General features: G+C 36.5%; 2 protein-coding genes across 2 annotated transcripts; both read left to right on the forward strand.

Moving 5' to 3' along the window:
- The first annotated feature begins 4,802 nt into the window (after nucleotides 1–4,802).
- Nucleotides 4,803–8,658, forward strand: LOC142607381 (UBP1-associated protein 2B-like). Its single transcript, XM_075778839.1, has 2 exons — nucleotides 4,803–6,475; nucleotides 8,451–8,658. The coding sequence occupies exon 1, from the start codon at nucleotides 4,925–4,927 to the stop codon at nucleotides 6,473–6,475; it is 1,551 nt and encodes a 516-aa protein (XP_075634954.1). The 5' UTR covers nucleotides 4,803–4,924; the 3' UTR covers nucleotides 8,451–8,658.
- A 9,480-nt stretch (nucleotides 8,659–18,138) lies between these two features.
- Nucleotides 18,139–19,663, forward strand: LOC142606742 (uncharacterized). Its single transcript, XM_075778078.1, has 2 exons — nucleotides 18,139–18,677; nucleotides 18,779–19,663. Exons 1-2 carry the CDS (start codon nucleotides 18,612–18,614, stop codon nucleotides 19,301–19,303), a joined length of 591 nt encoding a protein of 196 aa, XP_075634193.1. The 5' UTR covers nucleotides 18,139–18,611; the 3' UTR covers nucleotides 19,304–19,663.
- The last annotated feature ends 3,488 nt before the right edge of the window (nucleotides 19,664–23,151 follow it).

The raw sequence follows: 23,151 nt of genomic DNA on the forward strand, positions 1-23,151 counted from the left end.
ACTCTTAGCTAACATCTTGAAACCATCCCAACGAAGTCATTGCTATATTTACTTAGATGCTAAAATACTTTGGACACTTACGATTGGGGGGAAAAAAATTAAATAAACAAAATAATTACTCATTATAACAATTACCATATATCTTTAGGAAAGAATCTTGCTTCAAACTGGTTTAGAGTTTTTGTTTATTTTTTAAACCTCTTGCTATCATTTATGTTTTGACTTTTTTAATTTTAATTTATTATAGGGGTGGGGCATTCTTATTAAATGGACGAGGCATTTTTATAATAAGGGCCTTGGACTTAGGTTTTATCCCAACATTGTCTAGTATGAGAGAAGCTTTTTTAAATATAAATAAAAATAAAACAAAAAACCATCTACAACAAGATGGGGTGACACCAAAAAGTGCTAGATATATTTCAACCATTTACTTTTGTGATTAAGTAAAAATGAAAAATATACAAATACACACACACACACACATATAAGCAAAAACACAAAAATGATGTGATAGGAAAAACAATAAATAGATACTGCATATATAAGAAGAAATCTGCAAGATAATTGGAAAAACTCACAAACCGTATGTATGAAGGATTAATAACGCCTTAACACGTATACTTGTTATATATGTGGACGTTATCTCCTTATTACTGTGCTTAATTTGTATAATTAAGTCATGATTTGTATTAGTCCCTATTATTTATCTTTACATAATTTCTTGAATAAGATGTCATTCATTGTGTGTAATTTTCTACTTTCAGGAAATCACGTGAGAAATATGAGTTTACAGAAATTTGCGAGAGAATAGAGGTCAAATTAGAATTAGAGTGGAGCTAAAGGACTATGCTTAAATGTCTAAAGAGGTGTAGTTGGAGTGCTTGGGTCATCCACCATGTTTGAAAGCTTCAAATAAGGAAATAAATCAAAGAGGTAGAATCTGAAAAGGAAAAATCAGATTTGAACACTTATCAGTATTTTGGGCGTATCTCTCTCCTCAAAAATCCAATTGACACAAGGCCAAATGAGTTGGAATTGTGACTTAAATATCTACAACTTTCCAGTTTTGGGGTTTTGAAATTCTTAATTTTTAAAGGCTAAAATTATCTCACAAGTTACTGTTGTAAACCTGGACGAAAATTAAAATAGTAAAAGTTATTTTTTTTCTTTGGACACTAGGACGTTAGGGTTTTGAAGGGAGGCTGTGTAGAACGAATTTTGGGGAGAAAAACTTGTATTTTATTTTCTCTAATGGCAGCCTAAACTCTTTGCTAGGGTTAGGGGGTTATATTTCTTCTATATGGTATGAATATTCGATGTGATTCTTTCTAGGATTTTATCAACAACATATTTGATTGTTCAATTAGATTTCTTTTGATGTATTAGTTCTTCCATGCTTTTAATAAGTTCAATCATATTTTTCTTATCGTTTATATGAATTTCTAATAGTTTCAAATAGAAATTAGATTTTAAAGTGAATGAGTTTTTTCTAAAAACTTTTCTAACCGTATTATTAATTTAGGTTATTATGCGTTCCTGAATTATTTCAGTTCAACCGAATCATAAGTGTTTAATTGTATAAGAACAATTAATTATGAAATATGTAATTTCTTAAATCACAAAGAATTTTATATCAATATAGGGAAATACCCTAATGCCCTAGTATTTACATTATTGGCTTAAATCAGTTATAATTGTTATTCTTATTTACAATTACCAGACAAAAATTATTCTTCATCTTCACCAAAAGTTTTTATTTAATTATATTATCTTTGAATTTATTTTGCTCCTCGTGATTCGACCTCGGTACTCCGAGAATTATATTGCTACGATCTCCTACACTTAGGAGTGAGCAAGTAAGGATGAATGAAATAGATCAAGTTTTGTGTTTGACACAATCTCTTTAAAACAGATTTCACCCCTTACACAATTTATGTTGCTTCGAGACTCACAGACATCTATCTTCTAGGATAAAATGATCTACATCACGAAAAAAAAAACACACACACACACACAAGGTCCGTGCTCTGCAAACTAATCTATATCTCTTTCTCTCTCTTCAAATGATAATGCACAAGATATTTTCTCTTTGGAAGAGTTTTTTAGAAGGTAGTTTTTATGAATGGGAGACTCTGAATTTATATACGTTAGTGAACAGACACATTGTTCAAGAAAAACTGCTATGTAAGGACTAATTGACTCACAAAATAAAATAATTAAAATATTATTATTTGAACAAGAGGGTCCAATCCACATATGCTAAAGCCCAAGCCAATGTCTAGCCCATAAGCATATAAACTCATATACTATCTCTTTTCTTTCCTATGTGGAACTCCAAAATTTTCACCACTTTTAATAACATCTTCAAGTGAACATATTAAAAGTCAATTTTTTATTCACTCCATACTATTTTTCCAACAAAAAGTTGTATAGTGTAAGAGTACTCACATTTATTGTCTTCATCTATCACTTGAATTTCAAAATCCAACTTGTTATCATATGCTTGTCCTTTGGATCATTTGCTTGCTTAGAAATGGATTCGAACCACTAACATCCTTTAGTCCTTTACTGTAGATAGTTGAACCATCAGAACCACTTTCCTTATGTCTATCTTCTTCATCAAATAGCACCTTACAGTACCACTTGACTAGTAAGAGAAAAACCTCACAGTTTGAAAAAAAAAACTATATATTTTTAGAAAAGAGTTTAATTTCAAACTAGTTTAGAGTTTTTGTTTATTTTTTAAACTTCTTACTATCATATATGTTTGGTCATTTTTTTAAAAAATTTTAATTTATTTTGGGGGTGAGGCATTGTTATTAAAGGGATATGATCCTTTTGTAATAAGGCCTTAAGCTTAGGTCTTAACCCAATACTGTCTAGTATGAGAGAAGCTTTTTAAAAATAAAATAGATAAATAACCGCCTCCAGCAAGATAGTGTTAGAGTGCTCACATTTTTTTTCTTCCTTTATCACTTGAATTTCAAAATCCGACTTGTTATCGTTTGCTTGTCCTATTGATCATTTGCCTGCTTAGAGCATCATTCTTGGTGGAGGCATAGCTATAATGCTATTTTTACTTCCTTAAACTACAAAATATTGTGCACATTGGTGGTGCCAAAGCCAACAAAATTTGGCTACATGCTACAATAAACAAGCACTAGCACTTGTTTACTATAGCAAGAAGCCAAATGCCTTTAATATTTTTTATTCTTTCTCCACTTTTTATTTTCTGTTAGCTCATATCTCTCTCTCTCTCTCTCTCTCTCTCTCTCTCTTGTCCCTCTTTGCCCAACTTCACCAATTAAGCCTCAAGCTGCCATCACCACACATCTCTCTTCTCTCTATGCTATGATTGGGTTTTGTTGTGTGTTTTCATATGGGTTTGGTGGTGATGGTTGATTTCGGCTATGGTAGTGGTGGTGGATGATTTTGACCGTGGGATTTATGGATTTTGGCTATGGTTTTCGTGGTTTATGGTTGTAGTGGGTTATGGTTGTGGTTGTGATGGTTGGTTGTCATGACTAGTGGTTGTAGTGGCTGGTAGTGATGGGGTTGTGATTGTAGTTATGGTTGTGGTTGTGGTTTTGTTTTTGTTTTTGTTTTTTTTTTTAATTTTTTTTTTCTACATTGTGTTGTGGTTGTTAGAGTAGAGTGGTGATTATGGTCGTTGGTGGAGGTGGTCGTGGCCATTGGTAGAGGTGGCTGTAGTGTTATTTATTTATTTATTTTTAGTTTATTGTGTTGTTTATATTATTTTATTGTGTTGAAAACTAAAATAAATCCACTGATGTTGAGTGTTTTATAAAATGAGATGGTAAAATAGATAAAATAGCTTTTGGTGGGGCCATTGCTAAATTGACGGCTCCATCAATGTGGATGCTCTTAGAGATGGGTTTGAACCACTAACATCCTTTAGTCCTTTATTCTAGATAGTTGAACAATTAGAACCATTTTCCTTATGTCTATTTTCTTCATCAAATAGCACCTTACCTTACTTGACTAGTAAGGGAAAAACCTCATGGTTTGAAAAATTGGATCAGACCGGTTAATTTAACTGAGAATTGAACACGAAATCGGTTCATTAAAATCTGAAAAAACCAAAAACGAATTTTTTTACCATTCCAATTTTTAGAACTATGAAAAAACCCTTTACTAAAAAAGCAATCGCTTAAAATTTATTATGTTTCGTGTAGGATTTGTAAGGCATGATAATTAGCCATAAGTTTTTCTTTTTTCCTTTTTTTTTTGTCTTTAAAAAATTAACCAAAAGTTAGTATAGTGATTTCCAAGATGTCATGAGATCTAAAGAAGTTTTGTGTAAAACTCTCCGTGCCTATAACATCAAAGATTACATACCATAAAAATTAAATTCTTTGACACTCTATTTAGCAAAAAAAAAAGGGTAAAATAATATTTTGGCCTCTAAATTTTACTAATAATTTGATTTTCATTTCTAAACTTTAAGAAATTCATCTTTTATTCATAAACTACTAAAAAATATTTCTTTCATCCTTAGACTATTGAAATGTTTTTTATTTATATTTTTAAATTTTACTAAAAGTTTATTTTTATCCTTAAACTATTGAAAAAAATTATTCTTTTATTATTATTTTTGTCTTTAAATTATTGAATTTTTTTTTTACAAAATTTAGGGCTAAATTTATTTATTTATTTATTTTTTTAAAGTTTAGGGACGAAAAAACATTCCTCGTGACAAAGTTTAAGGGGCAAAAATATAATTTTACTCACTCCCCTCCCCCCAAAAAAAAAAACCCATTAATATGCAACCCAAAATCCGATAAGGCTGTAAAACCCCCTCAGAGAAAGCCCTCATTGTATTCATTCGTGTGTGGAAGTCCTGAAAAAACCTAACCTAACCCCTCTTCCCTCGCAGAAACTTTGTATCGTATCAAAGATTCAAATGGGCAAGAAGCGCAAATCAGCCTCCAAAGTCGAAGAAGCTTCTTCTTCTTCTAAACCTAAATTGCTCAAAATACAACCACCACCACCACCACCACCACCACCCGCAGAAGAATCTGAAGAAGAAGAAGAACACGCTGAATCAGAACCAGAAGAAGTAGAAGCAGAAGAAGAAGAATCATCATCATCTTCTTCTTCATCTGAATCAGAAGAAGAAGAGGAAGAAGAAGAAGAAGAAGAAGAAGAAGAAGCGGCAGCAGTAGCAGAAGAGGAATCAGATGACAAATCTTCTTCTTCTTCATCATCAGAAGAAGAAGATGAAGAAGAAGAAGAAGAGGAAGAAGACGATGATTCGAAGCGAGACAGTATCAAGAGGCTCCTAGAGCCGTTCGTCAAAGACCAACTCATCGCAATCCTCAAAGAAGCCGCGTCGAAAACCCCATCGATCATCGAGCACATAACCAAGACCGTGGACGCCGACCCAATCCAGCGCAAAATCTTCGTCCACGGCCTCGCTTGGGACACCGACTCCGAAACCCTAGCCGCCGCGTTCAAACCCTTCGGCGCAATCGAGGAGTGCAAGGTCGTCACCGACAAAATCACCAACCGATCCAAAGGCTACGGCTTTATCCTCTTCAAAACCAGCGCCTCCGCCCGCAAAGCCCTCAAGCAACCCCAGAAGAAAATCGGCTCCAGAATGGCGGCCTGCCAGCTCGCCTCCTCCGGCGGCAATCAGTCCCAGCAGCAGCACCAGCAGCCGCCGTCTCAGCCCGCCCCTGTAAGCGGCCGCAGGCTTTACGTGGCGAATGTGGGTCCTCACATTGCTCCAGAGAGGCTCAGGGCCTTTTTTGCCGAGTTTGGCGAGCTCGAAGACGGGCCAGTGGCATTAGGTGGATTGGATAAAGACACAGGTAAGTTCAAAGGATTCGCTATACTTGTTTACAAGAGTGTGGAGGGAGTCAAAAAGGCATTGGAAGAACCTGTGAAGTTCTTCCAAGGTAACAAATTGCAATGCTCTGTTGCCACTGAAGGCCGCAGTGTTAATAAGAATAATAACAGTAACAGTAATAGTAATAGTAATGATGCCAAGCCCAATAACGTTGTTGCTACTAGTGTTGCTGGTGTTGCTCCTCCTCTTCCTGTGGCAGCATTTAACCCGGCATTGGCTGGTCAAGCTTTTAATCCTGGTCAAGCTTTTAATCCTGGCCAAGCTTTTAATCCGGGGGCGGTTTTTATGGCCCAAAATCCTGCTTTAGGGGTTTTGAATTTGAACCATGTTGGGTTTGGGTTTCCTGGTGGCGTGTCGCAGCCCTTGAACAGGGTTGGAAATGCTCCTAATCCTATGGGATTGACTCAACTCAGTGCAGGCTTTGGTGCACAGCCTCCTATTAATAGTATAAGCCCTTCTGTGATTGGTAGTTATGGCGCTCAAGCTGCTTTGCAAGGTTTGGGCGCGTATCAGGGTTCACAAATGGCTCAATCTTCTGCAGTACCGAGACCCCAAACTGGTACTGGACCCGTTGGAACCATGCCATCTTATTTAGGGCGCTAGGTAAGACATCTACCACACCCATTTTGTTAAATGTTTTTGTGTCTTTCATAATTTTAGGTTGTGTTGTTACTTCTTAATATGCATTGAGTTGATTTTGGAATAGATTACAAACTTGGTTTTCGTGACCTCATTGGGGTTTCTTGTTGAACATTAGCAATGGTAAAAGAATGCATGCTTTAGATGATTTGCTTTCTTGTATAAATCTGAACTTTTTTCTTATTGTGCAGTTTAGTGCACTTAGATTTCAATTGACCATGCTTGAGTTTGCTGTTAGAACTAACTTTTGAGTATGTCTTCTGAGATCGACTCATACTTTGGGCAACTATCACAATGTTGTGTGTGAGCTCATGAGTGTGCACCAAGTAACTGTGTGTAAGAAATAAATTTGTTTGAACAGGCTTATTGGAAGTTAGAAGAACTCAAGAGAGGAATACCAGAGGAGCACTATAAGTAGTTTTAATTGTGAAAACAAAGCTAATGCATAGTGGGGAAGTATCTGAACTATAGCTTACTGGTAGTATTAGATAGAATCTTAAGAGCGGATTCATGGGAAATTGTATAGTATCGTTGTTTCTTTCAAGCTAAATAATGCTTGTAAATCAACCCGTGGTGCTTTGGGCAGGGCTAAGGTCAGGCAATGGCTTAACTGTCCTGATGGAGTGCCTGTGGCCCCCTGTCTGTATCTAGGCTTTTTAGTGGATATAGGATCTATGTGGTCAAACCTAAGCAGGGTAGCCATGGCCTGTCACCACCGTTTACCATTTTTATTCAGCAAAAAAAGAAAAGTCACGTAAATACTTTATTTTCATCTTTATGTTTGTTAGTGTCTTTGGTAATCCTTTTTTTGGATAATAAATTGTATTAGAAATTTGAGAAAGAGTAACTCAGTTCTTAAAGATAGAATGCATGCTGGGTACATACCCAACTATCCCTAAGAAACTATAAAAAATACAGGGATATTTTGAAGTCTACAAAATTAGATGGTCTGCCCTCTTCTACTATTAGCCAAGAGCGTTAACTAATATCTATTTGACCCTATTAGCCAAGAGCGTTAACTAATATCTATTTGACCCTATCTATTGGCAACTCACGCCAGTCAAAAGTTTTATTTCTCTCTCCATGGTCCTTATAAAACATGATGGTTTAAAATCCAAACTCTGTCTTTGGTACTCTTACATATAGAGATTCAAGTGTAGAGATACATGAACTACCCAACATCATCGCCTAGTGGTTAGAGTCTTGGTATGTGGTAGGTCTTGATTTCAAACCTTTCTGGATGACAGTGGGATGCTAGTTTGGTTTAAGGACTATTGCCTTTTATTACCTGAAACATTAATGCTTTGGGTGGGGCTCAGGTCAGGCTATGCCTCAACCCTCCTGGGGTACACCTGCTATCCCCTCACAGAGGAACTACTATTGCGATGGCTGGTACCCCCTCATTCAGATAATAAAATAACTTTTTTTTTTGATAGGTAAAAGCTTATTATAACTTTATAAGTCATTCATTGTGGATATTGGATTATTATTATTATTTTTATATTAAATCCAAATATCCAATCATAGATATTTTCATTGACTCATCACCCTTATGTCTTGTAGGTATTGTCTGTTCCATTAATTGTGAAATGGAAGAATGTTGTCCATTTGGATTCAGCATTTTGTTGAAAGTTGGTCAAAGTATAATTGTACCTAAAAAATTGTGAGGCTTTCAAAAGCTGTATTAAGCAAATAAGTTAAAAGAAAAAACTGTATGTATATGACCTCCATTTTTTCCCCTTTTCTCAAGAGAATTGGCATGATACAATTTTTAAGAAAATATAAGTGTTGCTTACCATCCAGGTCAATTACTTCGTAGATAATTAATGATGCTTGCTTTTGCAACTTGTTGGATTGCTGTAATGACCAAAAATTTGGGATTAAGGTTTGGTTATTGTTATTTTGTTGTTGTTTAAATTTTGGGGATTGCTGATTTCAGGTCTTAAGTCAAAGCCATGAGACACAAAAACAATGATTGATGCTGGGACTCCAATTAAGGTGAAGCTGAGGTAAAATGTGATGTGTTATTTGCTTTAGGTTGTTATTGGGCCTTGCAATGACCTGCCTGTAACTTTGAAGGACTTTTGTGAAATCATTCTGACAGTTGCTCTATGAATTTATTGAGCTCTCTCTCTCTTGCAGTGTCATTTGTTCTATTAATACTCGTTTGTCTATTGAGTTATACACACACACACATTTTAAACGAGGGGAGGGGGAATTTGAACTTTTGATAGATGTTTTCATTGAACAGGAAAACAGGAAATATTATTGGATTTTAAGGGTTTTTTCACCTTTTAAGGCTACATTTCTGCCTTAGCCTGCGGGGGCTTGAAATCTATAGTTTATTTTGTGTTTTTAAGTTTGATTAAACTGGCTTGGGTATCTTATGGTAGTGCTATCCTTCTGCAGTTCTGCAAAATCTTTTAGTTGCCCTTGCCAATTTCTGTTGGCTAATTGGCCTGGTTTGCATTATGGATAGCCAAGAAATAAGAATGTTTACAAGGTTATGTATTTGTTCACTTGGTCGCCAGAACCGGCCTTTGAAACCTTTTATTTCCCCTTAGTAGGCATAGCAGCATTTGGCCATCACCTAGGAGTTAAATGCACTGTATGGTTGCAGTAGATAAAGTGTCTTATATCAACGTCATAGTTATTAAGATCACGATCTAGATTGTAGTATCTTATGATGCTTGATCGTGAGATTGATTCGGATTGTTACATATTCAGTCATTGAATAAAGTTGAAGAATCACAAGCTAGAACTTGGGATTGCATTGCATTGCTATCCCAAGGATGATCCTAGATGATTCTATCATAAGCACAAATCATCTTTTTCAGCCAAAATAACAATCTATGCCATACTATGCTTCTCAAAAGAAAGGTGTTACATTCATAACATTTTTACAACAAATTATAGGTGGTTAGTTATTATTGGTTCAAATTTGAATTTAACACTAAAATTATTTTTTTGCTCCAACAATAACAACCAGTGACAACATGTCACTTAGAATTTGTCGTAAAAATGTTGTAGACATATAATTTCTTTTCTCAAAATGCCTAAAAACAACACTATTCACGCATTCCAAAATTCAATTCAAGTGAACAGAAAATTGAAAGAAAAAGGAAATCACAAACTCAGAGAGAGTGAAAGAGAAAGGGTAAGGGTGATGATGATGTTAAATGCAATGATGGCCTGCCTCCTAACGTAGCAAGTTGCTACTCTCTTTATTTTTTATTCCCCTTATCTCTCTCCCCTCAGATTTCACTCTCTGTTCTCTCTCTCAAAAAGAATAATAAATGATAAATAAATAACATTTGAATTAAGTGGTAAAAAAATAGAAATTTTGATGTTAGACATATTGTAAAGTGATATGTTTAATGCTATAAAATTGGTTTTTTAGGTGTTAAATGCTAAATTTTTTAAAACTCTGGATGAGAATGCTCTAAGTATATCAAATGTCATATTTTGTTAAAACATTCAAACAAGTTACATGACTTTTAAGTAGGTCACTTGATTAAAGGTACCTATGGATTGACTTTTAAGCTGTAGCCTATTGAAGAAATTTTCATTCAAATTGTTCTAGAGAAAAAATAATATTTAGATTAGTAATATGAGTTAAGCGACAACTTTGGGATTTTTCAAAAACCAATTTTTTTTAAAATACTATTTTCCTTCATCATTTTAAAAATTATTGATTTAAATAATTTTAATAAATTGTGTTTAGAAATATATAATATTTCTTTAGTTAGTACTAGTAGAGCCGTAGAGGTGTGGCGTAGAGCATGTAATTGTATCAAGTCAAATTTAAATTTCTCCAATTATTTTTTAACACTTGTGGTGATTTATTCCTTTTTTTTTTTTTTTTTTGAAATGAAAAATAGAATCTTATGATCATTGATTTGATCTACGAGACTGTTTTATTGATCTTATGTGGAATATCGATTTTAATCACTATAGTTTCAAGAAGCTTTATAGTAATATTTACTCCAGGAAAAGAAACAACATGAATGAAAATTGACTTCACAAGGCACCTTCAAGAAAAAGAAGAAGAAAGGAAGAATTGAAAAAGAGATATTTTGGGAGAGAATTGAGAAAAGTTATTACTTATTTCTTCAATGATGAAATGCTATGGATTCCGAATTATTTATAACATTCATTTGCAAAGATAAATTATCCAACAAACAAGTAATTTGGTTCCATTCCTGCAATCTATACTAAGTTGGGCTAGGCTCTTCTTGCAAATCTTGTAACTAATCTTGTGCACTTCAATATATATTATGGAAAGTAAAGAAATAAATAAAATAGTGTAATAAACGCGATGTGTTTAACTCTTTTTTTTTTTTTTGGTTGCCCACAGTGTATCCTTAAAGCTTTCAACCAGAGACTAATCACTGTTCGCGATGGGTGAGCCCATAACGGAGTAAATCGCTGGCCCAGGGAGTTTGTTTCAAAGTGCTGTTGCCGGGACTTGAACTAGGGAGCTCCTAGTCAAACCCCAGACAGCCACTTTGAGACCAAGTGCTCAACCACTTGGCCAACCCCAGACAGCGATGTGTTTAACTCTACTACTTTACATTATGATACTTTGTATTTTTTTTTGAAACAATGATACTTTGTATTTAAAACAATGATAGTCTTTTCTTCTTATACAAGATTAGGAATTTTTTTTATTAATTTCTATAACCTAGAAAAGAGCAATTTCTTGTATATAATGAGAATATAACAATAAATCTTTATAAATTATAATCTTTCAATAAAACAATATTTGGTTAAAAAGCAGAAAAAACATTATCTATAATAATTTCAATCCATTTACTTTTTTATCATCTTTACCGAAAAATTGAATTCTTGTCAATCATTTCACTCTTCAGTCATTATCGTATTTTCTATTATATCAAATTTTTTATTTTTTATTTTTTTACTCTTAACAAACAGACCAATCCAAACGTTGTGCTCACATAAGGCATAGAATTGTGGGTAACACTAGTATTAGAGGCTACAGAAATGTTTTTCAAAATGGTCATTAAAAAAATTTAATAAAAATAAAACTTAAATTTATTAACATCACAAAATAAAATATACTCAAATACATAAAATTTTAAAATTTCATTTCACAAGATTTCATATTTTGAAATCATTGCGTGATATGATAGTTTTATTATCAATGTTATTTGCTACATCTTTTTCAATACACACAATTAAGCAATTATTAAGCTATTGGTCTCCCATACAATTACCAATATATTGCCAAAAGGAGTAAAAAAAATGTATTATCTTTTTGAAAAAATGTATCATATAAATCTAACAATTCAACTAAAAACTAAAGCAAGTTGTAAGGGCACGTTTAGCTTGGAAAGCCCAAAAGTGAAAAAGACTCAGGTCCAAAGAGCCCAAAACAATGAATTAGTAGAGTGTGGGCTAGAAACTAAACTCCAAGATGTTGGACAATAATCACAGTAGGTTAAATGATATTTGAAAGCATGAACAAACAGTTTACTGCAAAGAAAATCCCCCTCAGCAAAGTTCGAGGATGGTAGTTCTTATATATTTCTCTTAGACTTAAACATAATTACAATTCTTCAGTATACAGTTTTTCTCTCTCTCCCTCCTCCCCCTTGTAATGAAGTTTCTCTTCTTTATATTCCCTTGTTTTACTTCATCTTAGTTCTCCACGTGTAGACCAAATTGTTGGTGTTGATCTATCTCCCATCAGCACCTTCTGAAGTCTTTGTGGGTAGTTATAAGGCTGCATGTCTCTGCTCAGGTATCACCTCCACATTAATGCGGCCAGAGAGTTAGCTGCAGAGCATTCAATGCGATGGTAACAGATTTCTCCTAGATATTTCCCAGCTTTCCTTTGTTTTATTCCCTTCAGATGCTTATCCTTACTAGTATGATCGTTTGGTGTTTTGTTCTTGATGAAAGGTTGAACATTTGACCCCCACTCTGCTTAGCCGAAGAGGTATTTCTCCTTGGACTACACTCCTAATCCTTTATGATCAAACTTCTTTCATAGCTTACTAATTTGTACGTCCTTGTTAATGTCTGCCTGTTTTCGAATGACTTAATATGCTTAAACGCGGCCCACGACCTAATATCCTTTTTTGGGCCCTTTATTCCTACAATAACCCCTCAAAATTCCACTCTTTTACTCCTTGGGAAAAATGGGGATTTCAATATTCCAGTAATTATTCTGCTCTGCCCTTACACCATTTCATTCTGTGCAGGTTTCTTTTCAACTGCCCAAAAGCACGCTCCTAACGCTTTGGCCTCTAGGACACGTTTGCATTTATTTCTTAGTGAGAAATTTTTATGGGGATTTGGGTGGGAACTATCCCGCTTACCTTTCCCATTCGTATATAAATTGCTTGAAAATTTCGGTTGCTCCACTTTTTGCATATCCAACTCTCAAGAACTAGTCTGTGGAGCTTTTCTTCTTTTCTGTAAGTTACCCTTAGCCTATCTTTCTTTAAATTTAGAACCTTTTTCTCCTCGGCCTTTCTAACTTTACCTTGTCTTCCCAATACCTTCAACTATCTTTCAAATGGGTAGATTTGCTCATCTAGTAGACACCCCTGATGGTATAGAGAGCTTTAAAGCTCAGTATCGTATTCCTCATGAGGTTTCTATTAGGTATTGCCGCCTGGGGAATGACACGCATTGAGGCAAGAAGGAGAAGTGCTAATCCTTATGATTGCCTTCATCGAGGGAGTGATGAGAATCCCCATGGGTAGAGTAACTAGGGACTACCTCATTGCCCATAGACTTTCCCCTACCCAGTACGCCCCTAACATGTTTAGGATTCTAGTTAGTGTAGATGTCTACAGGGACACAATTTTCAGACCAAGCCCAAAATGTAAGGGATCTTGGCCCAGTGAACCCAGTAAATAAATTTGTAGAGAGTGGGTCAAAGAGCTAGGCTTTAGTGCTTAGATCATAGTTAATATGGTTTTGGATGATGAGCCAACAAGAATTGAACCCGGTTTGTGCGAGAAAGTTGGTTCTTGGCACAGTCCGAGGAGCTCTGTTCTAGCATATATTGGATGACAATGGTTGCAGGAGTTGTTGAGATTGCTATAGTGCTTTCTCTCCTCCTTTTCTCATCATCCTTTCTCTGGGATCTCTACCCTTATTTATATTACATCTCTCACTTCATCCTTACCCTACACGTGGACCACATGTGGACAGTTGATGGTTGTCTCATCAGCCCCCTCTAAAAGTCTTCTGGGGTGGCTGTAAGGCTGTCATAATACTGTTCAGAGGTCACTTCCTCATTAATGCGGTGGTAGCAGTTTTCCCTTAGATATTTTTGAGTCCTTATCCCTCTTGTACGTTCATGATGCTCATTGCTATCATTAGAACTTCCTGGAAAGTCATCCTTGATCATTAGGATCTATACCAGATTTGCGTTTGGCTTCATCCGAGGAGATGGTACTCCTCGGACTCGGACCACCCATGCTTCTCGGCCAAAACCACATGCTCTCGGCCAAATCCCAAAATCCATGACCCCACAATAGCCCCTCAAAACTCCGGTTTTCTCCTTGCATCCAAGGAGAAAAGTGGGGTTTTGAATTCTTAAGAGTTGATTCTGCTTTGATCCTTTGATTTACACTTGTGGGAGTGTTGTTTCAAGCGCCCCATATTTATACTGTGAATTGCTCCTTTCAGAGCTACCAATCTGAGGATTTGGTTACAATCTTGGGCTTGTCTTGACACTTAGTGAAAAATAAATAGATGTTGTGGAATGATAATTCCCCAAAGTATGTGGTCCGAGGACTGAGGCATGATCAAATTTATAGTTTAAATACCTTGAAGAGAGATGTCATGAAGTGTTAACTTTCTCACATCATCTGGTCCGAGAACCGAGGCATGATTGTGTTATAGTTTAAACACTTTGAAGATAGATGTCATGAAGTGTTAACTTTCTCACATCATTTGATCCGAGGACCGAGGCATGATTGAGTTATAATTTAAACACTTTGAAGAGAGATGTCATGAAGTGTTAACTTTCTCACATCATCTGGTTCGAGGACCGAGGCATGATTGTGTTATAGTTTAAACACTTTGAAGAGAGATGTCATTATGTGTTAATTTCCCCAAAGCAGGAGGTCAAAGGACCCGGCATAGCTAAGGTTCTGTTTAACCACTTCAAAAGATGCCAGTGTGTGTTAATTTCCCCAAAGCAGGAGGTCCGAGGTCCCGGCATAGCTAAGGTTCTGTTTTACTACTTCAATAGATGCCAGTGTGTGTTAATTTCCCCAAAGCAGAAGGTCCGAGAACCCGGCATAGCTAAGGTTCTGTTTAACCACTTCAATAGATGCCAGTGTGTGTTAATTTCTCCAAAGCAGGAGGTTCGAGGACCCGGCATAGCTAAGGTTCTGTTTAACCACTTCAATAGATGCCAGTGTGTGTTAATTTTCCCAAAGCAGGAGGTTCGAGGACCCGGCATAGCTAAGGTTCTGTTTAACCACTTCAAAAGATGACAATGTGTGTTAATTTCCCCAAAGCAGGAGGTTCGAGGACTCGGCATATCTAAGGTTCTGTTTAACCACTTCAATAGATGCCAGTGTGTGTTAATTTTCCCAAAGTAGGAGGTCCGGCATAGCTAAGGTTCTGTTTAACCACTTCAATAGATGCCAATGTGTGTTAATTTCCCTAAAGTAGGAGGTATGAGGACCCGGCATAGCTAAGGTTCTGTTTAACCACTTCAGTAGATGCCATTGTGTGTTAATTTTCCCAAAGCAGGAGGTCCGAGGACCTGGCATAGCTAAGGTTCTGTTTAACCACTTCAATAGATGCCAATGTGTGTTAATTTCCCCAAAGCAGGAGGTCCGAGGACCTGGCATAGCTAAGGTTCTGTTTAACCACTTCAATAGATACCAATGTGTGTTAATTTCCCCAAAGCAGGAGGTCTGAGGACCCGGCATAGTTAAAGTTCTGTTTAACCACTTTAATAGATGCTAATGTGTGCTAATTTCCCCAAAGCAGGAGGTCCGAGGACCCGACATAGCTAAGGTTCTGTTTAACCACTTCAAAAGATGCCAATGTGTGTTAATTTTCCCAAAGCAGGAGGTCCGAGGACCCGGCATAGCTAAGGTTCTGTTTAACCACTTCAATAGATGCCAATGTGTGTTAATTTTCCCAAAGTAGAAGGTCCGAGGACCCGGCATAGCTAAGGTTCTGTTTAACCACTTCAAAAGATGCCAATGTGTGTTAATTTCCCCAAAGCAGGAGGTCCGAGGACCCGGCATAGCTAAGGTTCTGTTTAACCACTTCAATAGATTAGAAGATATCAATATATACCTTCAAAAACTAGCTCCGCCGCAAAGCCCCTTTGAATTGCTCATATGTTGCTGCCACTTCCTCTAATGGAGGTTCAGCGAACTCGGCCATCAAATTCGTGAGGACCTGGCCCTTGACAGAGGTACGAGGCATGTACTTGATGTCAAAAGCTCCCAGAACTGTGCCCCATTCAGCAATCCTCCCCATATAATCCGTACTTTGTAGTATAGACCTGAGCGGAAGCTAAGTTAGGACAACAACTATGTGCCTCATGTAGTGACTTGCTCATATAGCAAACTGGCCACCATAATGGCTTTCCCCAGAGACTCTTACTGATGGGGGCGTAATTGTATCATATTTAACCGTTGCACTCACTATCACACAAGCTCTCCCCACAGACGGCGCCAATTGTGTGTGTGTGGAAGAAACAGGCATATCTAAACTTATTCAAGACTCAATTCCCTAGTTTTTTTTTTGGTGTGTGCAATACCCATGTCCAAGGTTTTCAGACCCGGACCATTCATTGAACCGTAAAGGGAGAGGTTCAAGGTTTTTAAGGTTGAATCAAGGTTGAACCGGAATCGAACCGTGATGACGTCATAATTAATTTAATAATTATTTAAATATAGGTAAATATATTAAATTAGTATAAATAGAAAAATTAAATTAAATGACCCAATTCAATATAGAAATCTATCTTTTAAATGTATTTTTTCATATAATAACTTTCACAGGACAAATAAGAAATATCATATCCAAAGGATACATTGATATAATATTTCTTTATTTATTTATATGTTATTTAGTTAAACTCGTCATAGTAATATTGTAATTGTATTGTGGGGTCATGGATTTTGGGATTTGGCCGAGAGCATGTGGTTTTGGCCGAGAAGCATGGGTGGTCCGAGTCCGAGGAGTACTATCTCCTCGGATGAAGCCAAACGCAAATCTGGTATAGATTCTAATGATCAAGGATGACCTTCCAGGAAGTTCTAATGATAGCAACGAGCATCATGAACATACAAGAGGGATAAGGACTCAAAAATATCTAAGGAAAAACTATTACCACCGCATTAATGAGGAAGTGACCTCTGAACAGTATTATGGCAGCCTTCCAGCCACCCCAGAAGACTTTTAGAGGGGGCTGATGGGACAACTATCAACTGTCCACATGTGGTCCACATGTAGGGTAAGGATGAAGCGAGAGATGTAATATAAATAAGGGTAGAGATCCCAGAGAAAGGATGATGAGACAAGGAGGAGAGAAAGCACTATAGCAATCTCAACAACTCCTGCAACCATTGTCATCCAATATATGCTAAAACAAAGCTCCTCGGACTGTGCCGAAAACCAACTTTCTCGCACAAACCGGGTTCAATTCTTGTTGGCTCATCATCCAAAACCATATTAACTGTGATCTAAGCACTAAAGCCTAGCTCTTTGACCCACTCTCTACAAATTTATTGTACTGGGTTCACTAGGCCAAGATCCCTTATATTTTGGGCTTGGTCTGAAAATTGTGTCCCTACAATGTCCTTAATGAAAGGATGAATGTGAACCTTACCCACCACGATGTTAACTGGATTACAATCGTCACAAACTAACAAGTCAAGGGTATTACCTAAAAACTAGAGTCCCCCCGGTTAGACTTATATTGTGTCTCCCTGAGTCCAATAAGGGTATGGACAAAGATTTCTTAATCATCTCAGGAGAGTAGCATGATGGACTTTATTGCCCAACACGAGAAGTGACACCAGGTGGGGTGCTTAGATCTAGGGTTAATAACTTAATAATGCTTCCTCTCTTACTGACATTTTCTGTGCTCACTTCTTCTATTTTTGCTTGTAAATTTATTCTTATTTTACTTGTACTGTTTTCTAATTGTGTTTTTATTTTTGGCAAATTTGCAGATAAGTACTCTGCAATTCTGAACCTTAACCTTGTCAACGAGCTTGATTTGACAAAAATACTCCAATCTGAGATCTTTGTCCACATTGACGGACAATTAAGAGCGATCTACCTCATCCTCAACTATGACCCCATCTCATCCAGCTTCCAAGCGCCTAAGAACATAATAAAGGTGAAAAACCCCTATTTACATCGAATTAACATTGCATTATTGGGCTTCCTTGTTGGCTCAGCTCTAGAAGGTTTACTACAAGTGGAGTTGCCCTCCCAATGTACCGCCGAGGAAGAAGCAACCCCTTCCCAACCAACTCTCAAGGAAGCAGTAATAGTAGTTGAAGTCTCAGACTCCGAGGACAACTTTGAGGTCTTCAATCAGACTCGATCTCCAGAAGCCTCAGTTGGTGACTTTAGCCACCTTCCTCCAGCCCAAGTAAGCTGCATCTAGGAAGCCCTAAGTGTACTTGATGCAATGGTACTTCAATGCAAAACCAAGAGCCTTTTCCAACTCTTAGAGTCCAACGTTGGGGGCACTATGCCCGAGGTAGGTACCCAGACTAAACCTCCTACCCTTCCTCCTACCCACACCTCCCAACTTGTTCCTGAAGATAAGAAGAGAAAACAAGATCAAAAGGGCAAGGATGTAGTGAAGGAAGGAAGGGGTGTTCCTTCCAAAGAAACTAAGCTATAGAAAGGGGCGAAACTGTCCAGGATTGCCCAAATGAGGTCTTTAAGTGAAGGGTCCATCACGGAGAGGGGGCATGATCGTCGCACCAAGATTCTAGCTTGGAACCCACCTATGGTGTTGAATGGATCTCCTCTCCCTATAGATTCTTCTATCGGGGACTTTTAATAAGGAAAAGTCGGGTACATAGTAGACGCCCTGGAGTAGCCCCTGCTACTGCCCGATGACATGGCCGACTTTAGGACCATGAAGAAACACAAAATGTTTCTTACTCTGAAAAGAGATCTTGCGATGGTAAGTATTTCCCCCCGCTTTTTTTTTTTGGTTTTGTTTTAGTATTCCTATTACTTTCTCGTGTCATCTTATTGTTGTTGTTGTTGTTGTTGTTTTTAAAGGCTGTTCAAGCTGTGCATATGGCCAAGGAACTGGTGAACAACTCCCACAGGCAAATAAAGGAAGAGGAGGGTCGGCGCATAGCTGCCGTGGACTCCTTCGCACTGGGTGAGAAGAGGATCCATGAGTTAAATACCAAGCTGACAGAGGCTGATAGGGAGAGGAAAAGCGCCAAGGCTGCTTTGCAAGGGGCTGAGAGGCAGGTGGAGAATCAATGCAAACAACTTCGTCAGACTGAGGATGAGCTTGTTGTAGCTAAGGAGCATATAGGGGTCTTAAAGAAAAAATTGGAGGAAGCCGAGAATGCTATGGAAAAGGTCAAGCAAGAGGGTTATGATGTCGGGGTAGCAGAAACTGAGGAGACCCTTAGGGTTGAGGTTCCTGGGGTCTGTAGAACCTACTGCCTCCAAGTATGGAATGAGGCTGTGGAGGTCTCCTCCGCCCTAAGGAGAGCAGAGAATGTCTATTACCCTCCAGCCATCCGAGCATCAGGCTCCTCAGGCTCCAAAGCTGATAATCTCAGCTAGGAGATACCTGCCAAGGCCCTTCCCTCTCCCAACAGTCCTCCTAAAGGGGTAGAGCAAGCTAGTGCAGTTGAAAAAGAGAAAGAAGTAGCTAAAGAAGTAGCCCTTGAAATCACCAAGACTTCAGCTGCACTCAAGGATTCTTCCAAGGAGAAGTTGGTTTCCCAAAGCTGAGAAATTGTTCTGGCAACTCTCCCCATTCCTACCAAGGAGGATTCTAAGGGTAAAAGTTCATCATCTTCAATAGCAGCACCTGCCAAATCTACTAAGGATCCAGCAAAAGACAACCTTCCTCCCCAGACCAAGTGATGCCCAAGATATATTTTGTATGGTTTTTTTTTTCTTTAATGTATTTTTCTTTATGTCCCATTTGTTGTTTACATTCCTGAATATGTACTTGTTTTGACTTTTTCAAGGCTTGACTTAATGCAAAATATTGAATTCCTTCATATTTCACTGTGTTTGTGCAAAGTTAAATATGATGTCTCTTCCATTCAATACTTAACTGATATAAGCAGAATCTAATTCGAAATATATTTTCATTCTTAGCTTTAACAGTTATTTATGCAAGTGGTAGTCTAGCTGTTACATTTCATGCAAATGGTAATACATTGGGCTAATCTTTCCCAGCCTATCATGTTCAATAAAGTGTAATTTAACTTCAAGACATACCTTAGATATCTGAGATAAATAACTCAAAGGATCATGAATACTGTTGGATTCTCTTTTTAACTTCAAATAATGGTGAAGCACCTATTCGTCTAGGATTCCACATAACCTTCCACTAAATAGTAGATCTGAGTAGTTGTAGGTGTTAATTTACTCACGAATAGATCATGGATATACTTGCAAATGCTTTAAGTGATGCTCAGGGGCATCTTTTCAATTAAGTTATTACAATAAGATTCTTGGTTATCCACCATAGATAGATTGGCTACTAATTTACCCAAGGCATGTGATTTGAGGAGCCAGACATGACCGATGTTCTGTTTAGTATTTAGATAACCAGAGAAGTATTAATTTACCTGAGGTATGTGGTTTAAGGAGCTAAGCATGACCAAGATTCTATTTAACACTTAGATAAATAGTAAACATTGCTAATTTAGCCAAGGTACGTGCTCCGAGGAGCCAAGTATAACCAAGGTTTTGTTTAACACTTATGTACATATAGAGCAGTACTAATTTACCCAAGGCATGTGGTCCAAGGAACTAGACATAACCAAGGTTCTGTTTAACACTTAAACAAAGAATGAGGAGTATTAATTTACTCAAAGTATGTGGTCTGAGGAGTCAGACATGACCAAGGTTCTTTTTAATACTTAACGAAATAGAAAACAAAACACATAATATTTTAAATAAAAATGCGGCAAAGATGCCTTTCATTAATAGTAATACATTCGTAGGTTATTTACATTCCAAGGGCGTGGTATAACATTTTCATCTAGATATTCTAGAAAATAAGCCCCTATACTAGCTACTGAGGTGATGCGATATGGTCCATCCCAATTGGGTCCTAACTTTCCCCAAGAAGGATTCTTCGCAGTGCCCACAACTTTTCTAAGTACCAAGTTTCCAGGTGCTAATGGTCTTAGCATTACACTTGTGTCGTACTCCTGTTTAAGCTTTTGTTGATAATATGCCAACTGAACCATGACAGTTTTTCTTCACTCCTCAACATGGTTTTAAAACCCGGACCATTTAATGAACTGGAAGAGGTTCAAGGTTTTTGAGGTTGGACCGAGGTTGAACCATGATGACATCATAATTAATTTAATAATTATTTAAAATATAAATTAATATTTTAAATTAATATAAGTAGAAAAGTGAACTAAAATAGTCCAAATAAATATAAAAATCTAATTTTCAAATGTCTTTTTTATATCATAACTATCATAAGACAAATAAGAAATATTAAATCTTAAGAAAAAATAAATATATATTTTTTTGATAAAACTCAATATTGCACTCTTTTAATCTTTTTATGAGAACTTATGTCTAAATTATCTCAAATTATGCTCAAGCCCATTTGACTATGCAATAAATTTTTTTATGCCAAAGCCTATTTGAATATTCAACTATTTATGAAAATTAAAAAAGAAAAGAAAAAGAAGCTAAACTGCTAAAGAGTGGCCGGATAAAGCATTTAAAAATTGATTAAATAAAGAACAAAGTGTTAGGATGTGTGCCCTTAAATCCTATCGTATGATGCTATGCATTTTATTATGTATGACATTATGTATGACTTAATGTTGTGTTTAATAAAGTTGTTTTATTTTTATCTAAAAATAATGATAACATGAATATTGAGACATTATCATATAGTCCATGAGATGCATAGTATGTGATTTATGTGAAAAGTCACAGAAGATGTAAATTACAAGTTCTTTGTAAACTCAGAATTGTAGTTCGTAGTCGGTGATGAAATCGGGCATTTCATCTGCGAAGACTATAACACATCAACTAAGATGATTTGTCTTGATCATGGAAATGTAGATTTCTAGTTGATATGTTGATATGTTTTAAGAGTTAAAACATATTGAACAGGACCGGTGTGAGATTTATTATTCACCTAAAGACTGTCAATTGAATAATAAACTTACGACTTATATTTGCATGAACTCTTAATCCTGAGAGAATAATGGACTTAATCATGAGGTGTTGGTTGCTTTGATATATCAGGAGTGAGATCTAGAGTAATGGTCAAAATCTCAGTATGTTGGGCAACCACATTTAGTGTTGATGGAACATATATTCTCAAGATGGAATTCATAATCTCTTAACGGAGATACAAAATATTTCCTTGAGATAAGTTTAATGAAATTGTTATTCAGAGAGTTAGGCCTAACCACTTTAGTAAGGAGTTACTAAAGTATATATATTTATGGAATTGGATTTCATAAATATATAATGAATAACGTTAAAGGATTAAACCGGGTACTGAAGGATAAGATGTAATTTACAAAGTGACAGTCTATATTCATGACTTTGTGTTACTACGAATATTTTATGAAGGGTTACATGTACAGTAAAGTCTTGGTATATAATTTAATAAATAAGGCCTAGAGTGCAACTATATTTATATAGTGGTATTAAATATAGTTAATGGTAACTTTTGACTTGTCAAGAGTTGACAAAAAAGCCTAAGGCCAATTGGAGCTAGTGTCTTATTGGTCCCTTTTGGTCCCACTCCAAGCCACACATGTAAGCCCAATTGAAAAGGCCCAAAAGGCCAGCACAATTAGAATAATCGGTTAGACACAAAAGGAGAAATATACATAATTTTCTATAGAGAATTTTGTAAGAACACTATTGTGAAGTGGTGTTAGAAGTGTTAGACACTCCTTAATATTCTCCCTTTGGAACTGATTGAGACCACACATCTTGGGCGTTAGTGGAATTGGAGTGAATATTGAAAGTTTTCCCAAGTGTTTCTGATCTTCGGTTTTGAAAATCACCGCTCCAAAGTACACTCTCTTGTTCTCAAACTCTGAAACTTATATAATACATGTTAATTTATATGAATGAAGTAGATCCGTTATTTTTCTGCTGCGCACATGCATATTTCCTTCACAAAGCCCTATAAAATTTTGAAGAGTGGCTAGCCAAACCATTAAAAAATTGATTAATCCTATAAAATTTAAAGAAGAGTGTTCGATAGCTTGCATTTAGTGGGTTACAAAAAAGTTGTCAATCAACTTCAAAGAGTCCAGAAGACTCTAGAGTTCGTTCAAAGGAAAAACGCAGGATGGAGAAAACTGCAGAAACAACAAACGAAAAAAACGCAGAGAAAGAAAAAAATGCAGAAACAACGATCTGCAAAAATGCAGAGAGAGAGGGCGAGCAAGACTGAA

This window comes from Castanea sativa, chromosome 8, assembly GCF_040712315.1.
Source record: "Castanea sativa cultivar Marrone di Chiusa Pesio chromosome 8, ASM4071231v1".
Classification (NCBI taxonomy): domain Eukaryota; kingdom Viridiplantae; phylum Streptophyta; class Magnoliopsida; order Fagales; family Fagaceae; genus Castanea; species Castanea sativa.

Bases quoted from the DNA above. Each gene is read 5' to 3' on its own strand.
- LOC142607381 (XM_075778839.1), top strand. From the start codon at position 4,925: ATGGGCAAGAAGCGCAAATCAGCCTCCAAAGTCGAAGAAGCTTCTTCT.
- LOC142606742 (XM_075778078.1), top strand. From the start codon at position 18,612: ATGGCCGACTTTAGGACCATGAAGAAACACAAAATGTTTCTTACTCTG. The intron at 18,678-18,778 runs GTAAGTATTTCC...TTGTTTTTAAAG, and splicing joins TGAAAAGAGATCTTGCGATG to GCTGTTCAAGCTGTGCATAT.